Source organism: Salmo salar, chromosome ssa06 (genome assembly GCF_905237065.1).
Source record: "Salmo salar chromosome ssa06, Ssal_v3.1, whole genome shotgun sequence".
In the NCBI taxonomy this organism is placed as follows: domain Eukaryota; kingdom Metazoa; phylum Chordata; class Actinopteri; order Salmoniformes; family Salmonidae; genus Salmo; species Salmo salar.
This window is the reverse complement of record NC_059447.1, coordinates 15556664-15575000: the sequence shown is the minus strand read 5'-3', so window position 1 is coordinate 15575000 and position 18337 is coordinate 15556664. Positions and strand designations below refer to the sequence as shown.

The 18337-nt window shown below is 42.6% G+C and overlaps 1 protein-coding gene across 4 annotated transcripts in view; it reads right to left on the bottom strand.

Moving 5' to 3' along the window:
- LOC106606438 (E3 ubiquitin-protein ligase rnf213-alpha) overlaps window positions 1-18337 on the bottom strand; it is a 77953-nt gene that overhangs the window by 42594 nt on the left and 17022 nt on the right. For all 4 annotated transcript variants that reach the window (XM_014202643.2, XM_014202647.2, XM_014202644.2 and 1 more), the window contains 18 exons: window positions 14543-14735; window positions 13277-13332; window positions 13004-13181; window positions 12196-12363; window positions 11974-12072; window positions 11762-11884; window positions 8486-8669; window positions 7769-7942; window positions 7350-7502; window positions 6547-7175; window positions 5788-5947; window positions 5341-5558; window positions 5084-5221; window positions 4679-4843; window positions 3223-4507; window positions 2920-3098; window positions 2629-2784; window positions 1-2527 (listed from right to left, as the gene is read on the bottom strand). The exon at window positions 1-2527 is cut by the window's left edge and continues 1091 nt beyond it. In XM_014202643.2, the coding sequence (XP_014058118.2) occupies window positions 1-2527; window positions 2629-2784; window positions 2920-3098; window positions 3223-4507; window positions 4679-4843; window positions 5084-5221; window positions 5341-5558; window positions 5788-5947; window positions 6547-7175; window positions 7350-7502; window positions 7769-7942; window positions 8486-8669; window positions 11762-11884; window positions 11974-12072; window positions 12196-12363; window positions 13004-13181; window positions 13277-13332; window positions 14543-14735 (6785 nt within the window). The remainder of the gene's footprint in view (window positions 2528-2628; window positions 2785-2919; window positions 3099-3222; window positions 4508-4678; window positions 4844-5083; window positions 5222-5340; window positions 5559-5787; window positions 5948-6546; window positions 7176-7349; window positions 7503-7768; window positions 7943-8485; window positions 8670-11761; window positions 11885-11973; window positions 12073-12195; window positions 12364-13003; window positions 13182-13276; window positions 13333-14542; window positions 14736-18337) is intronic.

The window sequence follows — 18337 nt, the reverse complement described above, 5'->3', positions numbered from 1 at the left end:
AACCTTTCCCCTGTTTACGGCAGATGTTTAGGTAGGCCCTGGCAAAGGGTTGGAAGAAATCCCTGACCTTCTCCAAAATCATTGTGTCAGACGAGCATATGCCTTTAGCGCTCTCAATCAGCTCTTTCTCGTCAGGGTCGCAACGTGAGACGAAAATGCCTCTATTCATCTTCGCAGGATCCAAAGCCCAGTTGGAGATGCCGATGAATCCAACCTTTTTGTGCGGTAGCGGCTCATCATCGATGCATCCCTCTTCTAGTAGAGGATGGAGGGTTTTCAGGGGCATTTTGGGCGAATCCTCAGCCAAGCCAATCTCATCCAGCACCACCACAGATATATACTCCTTCAGGTTCTTCCCCTCCTGGAAACGAGCACATTGCTTGAACGTGTTGATGATGCCCTCCGGTGTGGAGTGAGGGCTGCACTGGAAGGACACCAGGTGAATCTGCTTAAGCCTTTTGTAGAGGTCAGAGTGTGCGGCTTGGCCCTGCATGGCGTCTGCCACCAAGGTTTTAGACAGAGATTTTGAACTCCCAGGTTTCCCCACCAAGAAGAGGGGGATTCTCAGCTCTATACAGACCACCATCATGAAGACATTCTCTTTCAGAGCATTGTTTCGTGCAATAGTTTCCCCCAAGGGCACTCCGCTCAGAAGGAGATCCTGCATGAGGGAGATCTCCTGCATCACTTTGAATGGGGTGTAGGTTTCAGTGAGGTATTTGCAGATTCTCTGTCTGTACTTGTCCTTGTTTTCCAAGCAAGCATGGTAGCATACGCCCAGAGCCATCACTACAGACCACAAGACTGGGTCTCTTGCTTCTGGATCCCTCTGGTTCCTCTCACTCCTCTCTGCATTTTGATTTCTCTGATACTGATTTAGCTCAGCAAGCAGCATCGCATGGTTTCTGTAGAACCACACAAAGGCTTGCATGCAACGTTCTACATCCCTCAGACTTACGAAGCTACATTCGTCTTTCCTTGTCCGCATGTACCGCTGCGAAGCAGACAGGACTTCCGCGATCAACCTGGTGTATACTATATCGATCGTGTTGGTCTCAACCACCCTCTGGACAATCTGCTGGATGTACATTTTTTCAGTGTGATCATTGAGCTGGCCAAAGTCCCACACCAGAGGTATCATGCTGGGGGGCAAGGCCTGGACTCTGTACACCAACTGGCGGAGAGGGATGGAGCCCAGCTTCTCATCAGTCTCTTCAGCTCGGACTCGATATCCCAGTCCAGCAGACTCCAACCTCTGAATCATCTCGTCAGTGTGTTTTCTGTAAGGGTTGCATGCGGCGATGATCTGCAAGCCGCAATGGGGCACCAAACACTCTCCCTCCACTGTATTATCACAGAGGACTTCCTTGATACTGCTGATGGCTTCCGTGGTGTTGGCTTCGTCAAAGAAGAGGACAGAGTCAAAGCCGTAGTCTTGTTTGTTGGTGAACGCAATGGCTTCTGCTTCCCGGATTTTGGTGTAGATCATGTCTGAGCTGGTTCCACCATGAACTTTGACTAGCTTCATGTTCTCCGTGGCCACTCCGCTCCTCCTAAGCTCACATAGGAATTTAATGAGCCTCGTCTTCCCAAAGCCTGTCTCCCCCATGATGATGACTGGGATGCCACACCTGAACCGCATGTGGATGGCCAGCATCTTCAATATATTGTCAGTGGTGAGCTCATACGTTTCGTCAGGATCAAGAGGCCACTGGATTCCCAAGACGTTGCAAAGGCGTTCAATCTTCTCCCCTCTGGGCAGTTGGTCAAAGTCGATATTGAAAGGGACTCTCTGTAGCTTTAGACCCTCATACAGCTCTCTGGTCATGATGTCTCTTTTGATCACCCTTCTTGTGGATGGATCGACGGCGTCAACAGAGTTCTGTTCGTTGGGCTGAAGATGGAAGCCAATGAAGGTCATGGACACATGGTCATCGTTGAAGAAGATGTACGGATGTGGTTCTGACTCCCATCTCTTCCTGATCCGGAAGGGTGCCAAGTCTTCGTCGCTGACCCCAGTCAGGTCCATCTGCTGCCTCCCGGGGCTCTGGTCAGAGATGCTGAGTGACGGTGTGGCAAAGTCCTTGGCCATCAGAATCATGAAGTCCACCACAAAGTTCTTGAATCCCTGGAGGGTGTCCCCGGTGAAAGAGGCATCACAAAAGACTGACGTCTCACAGTCTCGTAGTTGAAGGTTTAGGAACCATGCGAAATTCCTTAACTCGGCCCACGACGGGTCCATTATGCCACAGAACATAAAGAGCATCTGTAGACATTCTACATAGGTGCCTTCCACCCCACTGTACATGAAGGTGTCCAGGTCGATTTGATTATGGAAACGTGTCAGATACTGGTAGGGTCGTTGGTATGCTTCACTCCTGAACTCTTTGTCATCCATGAATGGGTCTTCAAGCTTTACAAAGGAGGGGTCCTCCCGCATCCTCATTTCCAGATCTAGAACCTCTTTTGGTGGGCGGCAGAAGACATTTGGGAACACATCCAGGAACGTGGAGTTGGCACTTGCATTCTGTGAAGAAATAAAGTGTGAGGAACGAAAGTGTGAGTGTTCTTTTTCTCTTATCACAATGAAAATGTATAGGATTTAACACCAAGAGACTACATATTTACCGTTCTTGGGCCATTTCTGGGCAAGTTTACTGATGGCTGCAGGATCTCAATGACATAAAGCTGCTTGTTGCTGCATTTCCACATCCTTCCCTCTGAATCCATCAAATATCCCAAGACCAACAGTTTAAAGAGAAACTCATAGAGGCCTTTCCGCACCTGTTGATAAAACATTTTTTTAAAGAATTTCATCAAAATATCACAAAACGAATCTACATGGATAAACATTCTATCAAAAATAGTTAAACTATCACTAAACAAATAATAATGACCAATAGGCTACAGTATATTTACCGAAGATGTGACATCGAAGTGGAAGATGAGCTCTTTCAACTTGGGGGTATTCAGCAGAGACTGAAGAATAACATTCTCATCAACCCTTGGCTCGATCAAGCGGATGCATTTCAGCAGTGACAGCTTCTTGGTGGAGTGTTTCAGTTTTTCATACAGCCTCTTGATGTAAAGGGACTTACCTGAAAGTGTGAAGAACATGTCATTATTTTAAGCATAAATCCAGCGGATAAGTAGGATATATCAAACCACCAATTCAATGATCAACACAGGAGTATACATAAACTGAAGGCCAAATATACTCACCAACTCCAGCTCTATTGGACGACACAACTCCAACAAACATTCTGTCCTTGAACACAGCAGCAGCACTGCTCTGATCTGACGGGACCGTGTAGTGTTTGTTGAGGTATCTCTGGATGCTGCTCAGGGGTTCCTGGGGCACCATGTGTAACCTGTACTGGCTGAAGGCCGAGGGAAGGTAGGCATGCTCTCTGTCCGAGCTGCAGATGATCACGAGCCTGTAGTCTTTCCTGCTCTGCATTTTAATTCGCTGGAAAAAGCTCTCCACCTTGGAGCTGACTTCGTAGCTCAACTGATCGCCGTAGAGCATGGTGTAAATCTTCTTTCCTCTGTAGCCGGCAGTGAGGCAGCGTCTGAGGAACAGCTCCACCTGCTCGTAAGGCGTGGAGGAGTTGCACAGTAGGACCTCGTCGTATGTGGGCAGCGGCTCGTGTTTGCTGCTCATGTAAATGGAGATACAAGACGACAGGATCTCGTCGTGTGGGGAAACTATGAGGTTTGGACTTCCGATAGCCAGGCCCTTGGGTATCAATCTTTCAATGCTTTTGTATTTCTTCTCATCAGTCATGTCTCCTTCATTCTCATCACCTATGTTGGCCAGAATATCTAGCAGTCTTCCGAAGCTTTGGATGTCGAGAGTGTCTGGGAGGAAACACTTCATGTCTCTCATGTAGGCGTTCCACATCAAGTCCAACTTTCCTGAGTCGCTAATGTGCTCCACAAGACTTGGACGATTGTCTGAAGAGAGATTCAACTCTCCAATGAAATCCAGACCTCCCTGTACACCGCTCGGCACCTCAACAAAAGTCTGGAAGTCAATGTCCTCATTTTGCACAAGTGGGTTAGTGAGGATCTCGTATTGCAGTATGTGCCAGGTTTGCCTAAGATCGGAAGCTGTGCAGTTGGGTTTGACGAAGGAGAGCATCATGAGAACTTGGTCCTCCAAATTCGACACATTCTGCTGAGTCAGCTTACTGCACAGGTATACGATCTGCTCAGCGGTGTAGTAGTTCAGGTAGTAATTGTGGGATCTCTGTTTGTCCATGAAGTCGTTCCAGTACTTCAGACACTTCTCCATCTTCCTGCACAGCTCGGGAAGCTGCTCCACGATGCTGCCCTCCACTATTATCACACTGACAACGCTGCCAAGGTTGAAGTCCATGATGATGCCGGCATCTTGGCTGAGGGAACTACTGTTGATGTTGGCCTCCCAGTGTCTGAACAGGGGGTTCCCTGCCGTGAACAGGGCAATGAATGCCACAGCTAGCCTCTGGACACTGGCGAAAACCTGAGGAAAAGAACCCAAAGTGAATCCTTGTTTATAATGGCACATACCAAATGCTCCTCTCTTCTATTACTATTTGACTACCAAGCTCACCTTGAAGAAGAGGCTTCAACCTTAACTGACATGCATGGTTAAAGAAAAGGTTAAATTAAAGAAAGAAAAATACTACAGTACCTCCGCAAACTGGTCCACCTCACACTGGCCTTGGTCCCCTTTCCCAGACATGAGCATGAGTTTGTTCTGCAGTTCCCTCAGGTCCTCCAGGGAGTAACGGCGCATCTCATGGCCCTCCTCGTGCTCCTCTGGGATTTGCAGTTTCAGGGCAGTGTCCAGGCTCAACTGGAAGGACAAAAAGAAAAAATTATGTTGAAGCATGGCACTGTAGAACTATGACATAATAATTCTACTCCACTGAAGTATCATTCTACACACTGGAGTGGTAAACGTTTTAACCGAACTTCAAAGCATCGGTAAGCAGTTGGAACAAAGTCCTGGCTAAAATGAACATGAGTAAGAGCTGATACTTTTAAAGATGGTTGAAACTAACTGTATATTCTATGGATTGTTGTTCAGGCCTACCTTCTTTTGGTTCTGGGCACTGATGATGTAGATTCCTTTACTGTTGATGGCTGATGCTAAGGAGAGAGAGGATAGTTCCACAGATCCATGGCTGTCCTTCACAGTCTTCAACCACTCCAGGTGGCGCGCTGTGTCACGCTGCAATAAGGACATTCACAGTCAGGTAGTTTTCCACTTTTAAATGGACAGTTGACTTTGAAGTTTTGGCTTATTTAAGGTAGGTTGAAAGTAAGTTAAATATCATAAAACTTCGTCACCAGCTTCTTTGGGAGGTTGTTGTCATTGTCCAATGCCCTCCACAGCTTCTTCAGCACCTCCTTGAAGGCCTGGAAACCGGAGTCTGGCTTCAGTTCGTACAACATCGGAGAGTAACCCAGGACAGCATCATGGAAACAGGCCACACGGTCCACGTCGAGGTCATTCTCCCCAGCAGAGATGGAAGCCAAGTCAACAAACACTTTAAGCTCGTTGATATCTGGAATAGAGCACAACAGACTGATTAATCCAATAGCACTACATTTATCCCACAATGGGTAATTGTGCAGACAAGCAGTTCAGATACAGTATAACAAATAACATGAGACCTCATAATAATCACATGAAATATAATTACACGAAACATGACTGTCTATTTTCAATAGATAGTTAGTGACTGATTACTGACAGGTTACCCTCTTGAAGGTAAAGATGATCACCCCATTTACCTTCAAGAGCCTCTTTAACCCAGATGACAAAGTTTTTCCTGAGGCCGAGTTCCTGGAGACACAGTCTGCGGGGCTCTGTGATGTCCACCAGAACCAGCTTTGTCTGCATCAGGTCATTGTCAATACGATCCAGGTGCTCCCTCTTAAAGTCCTCATGCGTCTGACAACAGAGAAATACAGAATTTGTTTGAGTATTGTTTGTTCTACCAGTACTTGGCTTCTGATTGGCTGAAAGGTTTAATACACAGTTTAGTTCCATACAGAAAACCAAACACACATCCTGGCAATGTTAGCTTCAGATAACTTTGGCCGGGATTCAAACAAATCACACTACGCCGACAGCGCCCCTGACAATGTCCTTGACATTCTACGAGATAATATTTATGGTAAACGTCACGGGTGTCAGCTCAAACGCAAATTACCTTTTTAAATTCAAGTGTTGCGCGACATAGGCACAATGCAGTTTGTTCGCTAGCTAGCATTAATTTGTAAAACCAACTTTTGACGAGCACTGTCATTTTCAGCAGTGGTGGCCAGGACAGTGGTGGCTAGAAAGCTGATACAATGTTGCCTAGTGGCAAAAGAAAACTTGCTAACATTTTCTGTTTGAGCGGTAGCTTAGGACAGTTGGCTGGCTAGAATAAGTTTATTACCAAAGTAACAAGCTATCTAGCTACGTCAGTGAATGTGCACAAAACAAGATGACATTTGTTTTAAACCTGTGATAAATAAATGAAACGGAAATTCACACCAACTCACAACTTCTAGCAGTGTCTGCAGGACTTGGAAGTTGCCTTGAAGGTTGAGCGTCTGCTTGACCAACATGATGACCTGAGCAGACTCCACAGCCAGGTGAAGCTCGTGGTACTGCTCAATCTGCTGCACCCTTCTCTGGATCCACTGTTTGTTATCCGACTTGTCGTTTCTGCACATGATATCAAAGTCCTGCGCCAGCTCTTCGTACTTGCCCCTGTAGGCCTTGAAGAGAGTATCGACCTCTTCAAGCCGAAGGCTGCCGTTCTTCAGGCATTTGTAGATCTCATCGTACTTCGCGTAGCAAGGAAGAAAAATATTGCTGTGTATCTCGACTGGTCCTACAAAGTAGTCAACCGATTCCTCAGGTTCTTCATGGTCATAGTCTTCATCATATGTACCTCTTCTGGCAAGGTCTCGGGCCTGTTTCTCCCAGCACAACTTGAAGATGTAGCTGTCTTTAAATCTGTGCAGAACCTCTGCCATCTCTCTCACGTCGTCCTCAAGTTCGAAGAAGGTGACTACACCGGCCGTTGGAGAAGAGAGTTGGTCGAATGGATGGACCTCCATGAATTGGTCAAGGGTCATTGCTTCAATGTTGGTCTGTAGGTTTGCTTCCAAGCCTTCAAATTGAACTGCAAGAGAGGGATTAAGCATGAAAACGATTAGGACCACTGATCAGACTGGCCAAACGCAACCTTCCCTCAAAAGATTTTACTTTCATTCACCCATTTGACTTCTCACAAACACAGACCTGCGTAGCAGCTTTGTGTGGATCTTTGACCGAATACACACACAAACACACCTACCTACGACATGTTCCTGTAGTTTGCGGCTCATGGTAAGCAGGACTTCCACCAGCTCCTTCTCATGGTAGACAGCTTTCACCTCCTCCTGCCTACACATTAGCAGCCTTTTCATGGGGGCGCTGTCCTTGTAGCGCTCATTCTCCGAAAGACAGTCTGCATTTAGATCAAAACACACATTTAATAAGCAAACAGCACTAAGACTAATAAAAAAAGACAGCCTTTATCAATATTATGAAATCCTTTCATATGAACAAAGAACTTGGGTTGCAAAATTATGGAAACGTTCCAAAAGTTTGATTATAATTTTTTAAATCCCGGATGGGGAATTGCCAGTTGAAAGAATCTTCCAAACAGGATTTCTGAAAAAGATGGAAATGTAAGGGACGTTTTCAACCCTAAAAAGCACAACCTCCCATTACCTATTTTCAGCAGCTCTGTGAAAGTATCCCTCTTCTCCAAGACGGAGTTGAGCAGTTTGATGCGGATGTTTCCGTGGACCAGCTGGTTGGAGATGGCAGTGAAGGACGAGATAGCTACGGCCATCCTGTCCCTGGCTTCTTCAGAGAGCTGCTCAATCAGCTTTTTATCTGCACCTAAAACCACATAGGATTTGCATTACAATATGGGGTAAAAGCAGCTGGATACTGAAACAAGATGGGTTAAATGCTTGATACAGTTACAGGACTCTCAATTTGAAACCAGAAAAGTCTAATTGAGATCACAAAAACTATTATAAACACAACATACATTTGAACTCCAAAAACATCACCAGGACTGGGACACAATGATGGCCAAAGACCGCCAGAAGAGGGGAGTCTTTCAGCACTGGGGCGGCAGGTAGCCTAGTGGTTAGACCGTTGGTCCAGTAACCGAAAGGTTGCTGGATCGAATCCCTGAGCTGACAAGGTAAAAATCTAACGTTCTGCCTCTGAGCAAGGCCCACTGTTCCCCGGTAGGCTGTCATTGTAAATAAGAATTTGTTCTTAACTGGCTTGCCTAGTTAAATAAAGGTTTAAAAATATATATATATATTATGTAAAAACCATACGGCAGACATAATTATCATGCAATCGGACCATACACTAAAACAGGCAAATAGACTGATTAAAGAACAGTAAATAGACTGATGGAAGTACCGTGTAGATGGAAAATGTTCTTAGCGGCTGTCCAGGAGAGCAGGTGTTGAAAAACCACGTCATCTTCTTCGTGGTAATCACCATGCTCATCTCTCGGCCAGGACTTCTGGATGATGGCTGAGATGAGTTTACCAAACTTCCAGTTGATCTTCAACCGGTCAAAGAGTTTACCCTCGGACTTGCTCTGTGTAAGAAAAAAAAACATTTAAGAGATTGAGATCTATACAGGATATGAATTCCTAAAATAAGAGATTAGGTTTATGTCCTAGCCAACTTCTTCATCAAGGCTTATTTTCCATTTCATTCAGAAGTGGTTCAGTTTAATATGCTTTAATATGCTTATAAAAGGTCATTATACAGTACCAGTTAAAAGTTTGGACACAAACTCATTCAAGTTTTTTTTTTTTACTATTTTCTACATTGTAAAATAATAGTGAAGACATCAAAACTATGAAATAACATAAGGAATCATGTAGTAACCAAAAAAAAGTGTTCAACAAATCGAAATAGATCTTAAATTTGAGATTCTTCAAAGTAGCCACCCTTTGCCTTGATGACAGCTTTGCACACTCTTGGCATTCTCTCAACCAGCTTCATGAGGAATGATTTTCCAGTCTTGAAGGAGTTCCCACATATGATGAGCACTTCTTGACTACTTTTCCTTCACTCTGCAGTCCAACTCATCCTAAACCATCTCAAAAGGCTTGAGGTCGGGTGATTGTGGAGGCCAGGTCATCTGATGCAGCACTCCATCACTCTCCTTGGTCAAATAGCCCTTACATAGCCTGTGTTGTGGGTCATTGTCCTGTTGAAAAACAAATTATAGTCCCACTAAGCACAAACCAGATGGGATGACGTATCGCTGCAGAATTCGGTGGTAGCCATGCTGGTTAAGTGTGCCTTGAATTCTAAATAAATCACAGACAGTGTCACCAGCAAAGCATCCCCACACCATTACACTTCCTCCTCCATGCTTCACGGTGGTAACCACACATGCGGAGATCATCCATTCACCTACTCTGCGTCTCCCAAAGACACGGCGGTTGGAACCAAAAATCTCAAATTTGGACTCATTAGACCAAAGGACAGATTTCCACCAGTCAAATGTCCATTGCTCGTGTTTATTGGACCAGCAAGTCTCTTCTTATTATTGGTGTCCTTTAGTAGTGGTTTCTTTGCAGAAATTTGACCATGAAGGCCTGATGCACGCAGTCTCCTCTGAACAGTTGATGTTGAGATGTGTCGTTATTTGAACTCTATGAAGCATTTACATGGGCTGCAATCTGAAGTGTAACACTGGGTCTTCCGTTCCTGTGGCGGTCCTCATGAGAGCCAGTTTCATCATCGCGATTGATGGTTTTTGCGCTTCATGGTTTTCCAGATTGACTGACCTTCGTGTCTTAAAGTAATGATGGACTGTCGTTTCTCTTTGCTTATTTGAGCAGTTCTTGACAAATATGGACTTGGCATTTGACCAAATAGGGCTATCTTCTGTATACCACCCCTACCTTGTCACAACACAACTGTTTGGCTCAAACGCATTAACTTGTTATGGATAGGGGGCAGTATTTTCACGGCCGGATAAAAAACATACCCGGTTTAATCTGATTATTACTCCTGCCCAGAAACTAGAATATGTGAGTATAACAGAACTCATTTGGCAGGCCAAAACCTGAGAAGATTCCAAACAGGAAGCGCCCTCTCTGTCCATTTCTTGGCCTTCTTGATCATCTCTATCCAAAACAGGGGATCTCTGCTGTAACGTGACATTTTCTAACGCTCCCATAGGCTCTCAGAAGGCGCCAGAACGTTGAATGATGACTTTGCAGGCCATGGCTGAAAAACAGTAGCGCATTTGGTAAGTGGTCGATCTGAGAACAATGAGACTGACGCGCGCGTGCACGAGAAGAGTCCATTTTAGATTTTTAGTCTTTGAACGAAAACAGGGTTTCCCGGTCGGAATATTATCGCTTTTTTACGAGAAAAATGGCATAAAAATTGATTTTAAACAGCGTTTGACATGCTTCGAAGTACGGTAATGGAATATTTTTAATTTTTTTGTCACGAAACGCGCCGGGCGCGTCACCCTTCGTATAGTGTCTTGAACGCACAACAAAACGCCGCTATTTGGATATAACTATGGATTATTTGGAACCAAACCAACATTTGTTATTGAAGTAGAAGTCCTGGGAGTGCATTCTGACGAAGAACAGCAAAGGTAATCCAATTTTTCTTATAGTAAATCTGAGTTTGGTGAGTACCAAACTTGGTGGGTGTCAAAATAGCTAGCCCGTGATGGCGAGCTATCTACTCAGAATATTGCAAAATGTGCTTTCACCGAAAAGCTATTTTAAAATTGGACACCGCGATTGCATAAAGGAGTTCTGTATCTATAATTCTTAAAATAATTGTTATGTTTTTTGTGAACGTTTATCATGAGTAATTTAGTAAATTCACCGGAAGTGTTTGGTGGGAATGCTAGTTCTGAACGTCACATGCTAATGTAAAAAGCTGGTTTTTGATATAAATATGAACTTGATTGAACAAAACATGCATGTATTGTATAACACAATGTCCTAGGAGTGTCATCTGATGAAGATCAAAGGTTAGTGCTGCATTTAGCTGTGGTTTTGTTTTTTGTGACATTATATGCTAGCTTGAAAAATGGGTGTCTGATTATTTCGGGCTGGGTACTCTGCTGACATAATCTAATGTTTTTCTTTCGCTGTAAAGCCTTTTTGAAATCGGACAGTGTGGTTAGATAAAGGAGAGTCTTGTCTTTAAAATGGTGTAAAATAGTCATATGTTTGAAAAATTGAAGTTTTAGGATTTTTTAGGAATTTGTATTTCGCGCCACGCCTATCATTGGATATTGGAGCAGGTGTTCCGCTAGCGGAACGTCTAGATGTAAGAGGTTAAGAAGGAAAGAAATTCCACAAATTAACTTTTATCAAGGCACTTCTGTTAATTGAAATGCATTCCAGGTGACTACCTCATGAAGCTGGTTGAGAGAATGCCAAGAGTGTGCAAAGCTGTCATTAAGGCAAAGGGTGGCTACTTTGATAAATCTCAAATATGTTTTCATTGTTTAACACTTTTTTGGTTACTAAATGATTCCATGTGTTATTTCATAGTTTTGATGTCTTCAGTATTATTCTACTGTAGAATAATAGTGCAAATAAAGAAAAACCCTGAAATGAGTAGGTTTGTCCAAACTTGACTGGTATTCTATATTGAATCTGTATTTAAGTAAAGTGTTACCATGAGTCTACTTACCTGGCACAGTGAGGTGACAGCTTCCAGGGCACATTTCTCTATACTCTTGGCTACGTGAGGGTGAGATTCATTCAGGACCTCAATCTTCGAACAGTAGATCTCTATCTGATCCAGAGGAGACTCCTAGAAATGCAGAAAATGTATTTCAGTCATTTCACCAATGGCTATTTCAGTCAGGTCTCAATTGTACTATATGTGTGGCCGTTTCATACCTGTTTCAGTTTGCCCTCCAAGTCCCTAGTGAAAGTTTGTCTCCATTCTTTTGTGAAATCGTCATTGGCGAACTTGAGAGAGATTATGTTATTCCACATCTGGCAAATAAAAAAAGAGCATCAGTAAGTTAGTAAAAAAAAAAAAAAGATAGAAATACACAAAAAGAAAAGAAAATTCATGGTCATGATTTGCACAACAAAAATAAATCATTTTCTCCTCACCTCTATCTCTGTGGTGACACTGACACTGAGGTACAAGGTGGCCACACTCCTGGCCAGCAACCGGTCTCTGAAGGTTTTGCCGATCCAGGATCTGACGATCACCATCGCCTCGGATAGCAGCTCCAGCTCCTTGGCATGCATATGCTCTCTTTCCACATCCTTAGTGGCCTTGAAAAGGAATGATAAGTTATTTCCATCCTTTTTCGGAAATGTCTCAACCATAGCAATTTGCCTGGAACACTGACGGGTACACTCAATATGGCCGCCGGTCCACCCATCACAGGAAATTGACTTAAATGGGAATGTCCGTTCTAGTAAATATTTTTCTATAGTCTGAAGTAGTCGGCTGTACCTGCACCAAAACTCTGGTATTTCTCCTTTTAGAGCTTGTTCTCCATCTTCTTTTTAAATAGTGAACCAACATGTTTTAGCACTTTTATTTCCCCGACTTGATCAAAACTCGTTTTCTCATGCTCTCTCTTATCGCTCTGCAGCAGACATATAGTGAGAAATATGTTTGGAACATCGAATCGCAATAAAGAATCATGATACATATAGAATCCCAATACATATCGTACCGGCACCTATGTATTATGATAATATAGTATTGTGACGTCCCTGAAAATTCCCAGAAATACAAGATAGTGGTCAGATTCAAAGACGTGTTGTTAATGTATTTTCTGTTTAATAAATAACTTTCATATCTAAAGATATGATATCTGAAGACACTGAAGCAGCAAACGTTGTGGAAATTAATGTGTGTCATTCTCAAAACTTTTGGCCACGACTGTACTTGATCTCTACATACCTGTTTCTCAAAGGCCCGGGCAAACTCGGATACGGAGACAACCATGTTCATGCATGCCACAGGGATGTCTGTGAAGTTCTGAGTGTAGGTTGAAGTGGACCGGACTCCTCTGCAGATCTTCTCAAAAAGTTTCACTGCAGCTGCCAAGCACTCTCTGCCATACGCCTCACTAAAACAACTGCAATCACAAAAAACAGTGGATGTTTTACAATAACTATCATCAAAGATCAAAAGGAAACGAGTGAACTAAATTAGTTACAGAAAGTCAATCACCTGTATTTCTGCTCGATGAGATTGCTTTGAATATGTGAGAGAGTGTCCGACACATACTGCAGGGCAGAAAAAACACATTGTTAAAAAACAAGTTGATTTGAAACCTTCAATGCTCTATAATACTTTTAAAAACATTTTTGGTTTATTCGCTAGGATAGAAATAGAGGAGAGAGTATACTGAAAAAGCTGTGGGCCGGATTCAAACACATGCTGCAGGAGTATATAATATGTACTCCTATAAATACACTCCTGTGTTCTGGAGGCAGCGGCTAAGACCGCTAAACTACCATAGCCCACTTCTACAGGGCATTACTTCTTCAACTAGTTATAATAATGGATTGGATTTAGCTATATAGCACATTTACCAGTAGCTCAATGCACTTTACATACTGTGCCTTCAGAAAGTATTCACACTTCAAGATTTGTTGTGTTACAGCCTGAATTTAAAATAGATTACATTCAGATTGTCACTGGCCTACACAGAATAACCCATAATATCAAAGTGGAATTATGTTTTCAAATGTTTTACTAATGAATTAAACATGAAAAGCTGAAATGTCTTAAATCAATAAGTATTCAACCTTTTTATTATGGCAAGCCTAAATAAGTTAAGGACTAACAATTTGCTTAACAAGTCACATAATCAGTTGAAATGGAGCTAAGAACTGGCAAAATCCTAGATAAAAACCTGGTTCTGTCTGCTTTCCAACAGACACTGGGAGATTAATTCACCTTTCAGCAGGACAATAACCTAAAACACAAGGCCAAATCTACACCGGAGTTGCTTACCAAGAAGACAGTGAATGTTCCTGAATGGCCGAGTTACAGTTTTGACTTAAATCTACTTGAAAATCTATGGCAAGACCTGAAAATGGTTGTCTAGCAATGATCAACAACCAATTTGACAGAGCTACAAGATTCTAAAAATAATAAAATGGGCAAATGTTGCACAATCCAGGTGTGGAAAGCTCTTAGAGACTTACCCAGAAAGACTCACAGCTGTAATCGCTGACAAAAGTGATTCTAAAATGTATTGACACTGGCGGTTTAATACTTATCTAATCAAGATATATATTTATAAAAAATACTTCTTTATATATGTAAAAAAAAAAAATTAAGTTACAATTTTGTGTAAATCGTTAACAAAATATGACAAATAAATACATTTTAATCCCATTTAGTAACAACCAAATGTGGAAAAAGTCAAGGGGTGTGAATACTTTCTAAAGGCACTGTAGTCAGGGGGGAAACTAGGGTCCAGCTCACCTGGTTGTTGCTATAGGTGACATCCTGAGGGGCCCTCAGAGTGAAGACATGGAGCAGGTCCAGCAGTTCCACGTTAATGAGGACGCTGCATTCCATCAGGTCCTCTATGGGCAGCAGACACATCCAGGACCGAGACACTAGTCTGTCCATCTCAACCAGATGGCCATTGTTTTTCATGAGGTTTAACATCGCTCTAAAAAAAGGAGTGGAAAAAGGAGGGATATCAGATATCACCAATTAATATATCAACTTTTTTGGACACACCTACTCATTCAAGGGTTTTTCTTTATTTGTACTATTTTCTACATTGTAGAATAATAGTAAAGGCATCAAAACTATGAAATAACACATATGGAATCGTGTAGTAACCAAAAAAAAAGTGTTAAATCTAAATATATTTTAGATTCTTTAAAGTAGCCACCCTTTGCCTTGATGACAGCTTTGCACACTCTTGGCATTCTCTCAACCAGCTTCATGAGGAAGTCATCTGGAATGCATTTCAATTAACAGGTGTGCCTTGATAAAAGTTAATTTGTGGAATTGCATTCCTTCTTAATGAGTTTGAGTCAATCAGTTGTGTTGTGACAAGATAGGAGTGGTATACAGAAGATAGCCCTATTTGGTAAAAGACCAAGTTCATATTATGGCAAGAAGAGCTCAAATAAGCAAAGAGAAATTACAGTCCATCATTACTTTAAGACATGAAGGTCAGTCAATCCGGTAAACAATCAAGCGCAAAAACAGTCAAGCGCTATGATGAAACTAACTCTCATGAGGACCGCCAGTGGAAAGGAAGACCCAGAGTTACCTCTGCTGCAGAGGATATGTTCATTAGAGTTAACTGCACCTCAGATTACAGCCCAAATAAATGCTTCAGAGTTCAAGTAACAGACACATCTCAACAACTGTTCAGAGGAGACAGCGTGAATCAGGCTTTCATGGTTGAATTGCTGAAAAGAAACCACTACTAAAGGACACCAATAAGAAGAAACTTGCTTGGGTCAAGAAACACGAGCAATGGACAAAAGACCGGTAGAAATCTGTCCTTTGGTCTAATGAGTCCAAATTTGAGATTTTTGGTTCCAACTGCCGTGTCTTTGTGAGACACTGAGTAGGTGAACGGATGATCTCTGCATGTGTGGTTCCCACCGTGAAGCATGGAGTAGGAAGTGTGATGGTGTGGGGGTGCTTTGCTGGTGATACTGTCTGTGATTTATTTAGAATTCAAGGCACACTTAACCAGCATGGCTATCACAGCATTCTGCAGCGATACGTCATCCCATCTGGTTTGCGCTTAGTGGGTCTATAATTTGTTTTTCAACAGGGCAATGACCCAAAACACACCTCCAGGCTGTGTAAGGGCTATTTGACCAAGGAAAGTGATGGAAGCCTGCATCAGATGACCTGGCCTCCACAATCACACGACCTCAACCCACGATGGTTTGGGATCAGTTAGACCGCAGAGTAAAGGAAAAGCAGCCAACAAGTGCTCAGCATATGTGGGAACTCCTTCAAGACTGTTGGAAAAGCATTCCAGGAGAAGTTGGTTGAGAGAATGCAAAGAGTGTTCAAATCTGTCATCAAGGCAAAGGGTGGATACTTTGAAGAATCTAAAATATATTTAGATTTGTTTAACACTTTTTTGGTTACTACATGATTCCATATGTGTTATTTCATAGTGTTGATGCCTTCACTATTATTCTACAATGTAGAAAATAGTAAAAATAAAGAAAAACCCTTGAATGAGGAGGTGTGTCCAAACTTTTGACTTGAGGTCATCCTGACTAGTTGCATCACCACCTGGTATGGTAACTGCTCCGCATCTGACTGTAAGGCGCTACAGAGGGTAGTGCGTACAGCCCAGTACATCACTGGGGCCAAGCTTCCTGCCATCCAGGATCTATATAATAGGCGGTGTCAGAGGAAAGCCCATAAAAATGTCAGAGACTCCAGTCACCCAAGTCATAGACCGTTTTCTCTGCAACCGCACGGCAAGCGGTACCGGGGCACCAAGTCTAGGACCAAAAGGCTCCTTAACAGCTTCCACCCCCAAGCCATAAGACTGCTGAACAATTAATCAAATGGCCAGCCGGACTATTTACACTGACCCCCCCCTCCATTTGTTTGTACACTGCTGCTACTCACTGTTTATTATCTATGCATAGTCACTTCACCCCTACCTACATGTACAAATGACCTCAACTAACCTGTACCCCTGCACACTGACTCAGGATCGGTACCTCCTGTGTATATCCTCGTTATTGTTATAGTTTAATTTTATTTAAACTTAACTCTTCTTGAACTGCAGTGTTGGTTAAGGGCTTGTAAGTAAGCATTTCACAGTAAGGTCTACACATGTATTCGGCGCATGTGACAAATAAAGTTTGATTTGATACTGTAATTACGAAAGGCCAAACATTTAGCGTAATCAAGGACGCAAACTGATGAGGGCCCAAAAAGGTGATTTTTTTTTTTTTTCACTGAAACATGAAAGAAATCCCTGCCAGAGGGAAATGCAGGTTAACTAATTAATCAACAAAGAATTTGATCTACATGATCAGTCTCGGTGTGTAAAATAAAAAGTGGTTCATGTGAACCTAAGAAAGCAATCCAATGTTATTTGTTGCCTAGACTTTACTGCAAACAAGAAAGAACAATACACTAATATTACAGTTAGCCATGACAGCCTTTATAATAGAACGCTTGTGACCACACACATCTAAATATTGCACTTGGGAAAAAAACTTCTTAAAGTAGAAATAGAATTTAACAAACATGCATTCTATTCATGTCCATTATAGTGGCCACTATAGTAGACATCGATCAAGAGCACAAGGCTACATGTGTGCAAAAATAACGGTCACTGAGTAAAAAAATTAATAATCCCCCTCACTCACACACAAGTGTTTACAGTCAGGTTCAACACAACAAAAGCAAATCTTTGTACTACACATTATTACATTGTACACTTTCTGCCTGTGGACATCTGTTCTACAATGTGCCAGCAGAGCATGATACCGTTTGTTGGCATAATGTCTCTCTTTCAGGCAGAGAGAGTACACCTGGCCCTTCCAGCAGGCAAGTTTAGGCCGCTGCTTCACTCCCACTATCCTTGGTAGCTATGGTGATGCGTGTGTTTATATGGGTTTATCCAATTGTGAAACATAAATAAAAACGAATCTGCCAAATAAATTATAGTATTTAATTTTTTTTAAGTTTGTGTGTGACAAAGACGATTAGTGATTAAGGCAGTAGCCTAACCTAGCCTGTTAACGTTAGCTAGCTACTACTAGTGGATATCACTTTAGCTAAAAGTAAGCTATAGAGATTTGAGGCATTTTGCTACCATGTCTAAGAGACAGGAAGCAAATAAAACATTTTTTAAAAAGAGGCTCAATCTCTAAACCAAAGAAATTCGCTGGTGAAATTTACCAGTGTGCAGCACTGTCCATCAGCCGGTGTGGAGAATGACAAGCCTACGAGGACAGGCCATTCATTCGCCGAGAACGAAGAGCCCCCGCTCTCTGATTCTTTCTCGCCGGGTCTCCGTGGTCAGGCTTCTCACCTACCTCTTCGTTATCGTTCAGAGGATGCACTGCTGTAACTGTCAAACTGCCTTTCCACTGTCCCGCTGTCATTCCAGAGCGCGCGCGGATGCTGTAACGAGCAAATCGCTATCCACAAACAAACATCTTTTGATATGTATATCGATATATGCACTCAATTTTTTTTAGAACTGCAGATATGCAGGTCATTTCCAAAGGCCTTAAGTAAAATGACTGCCATAAAGATTTA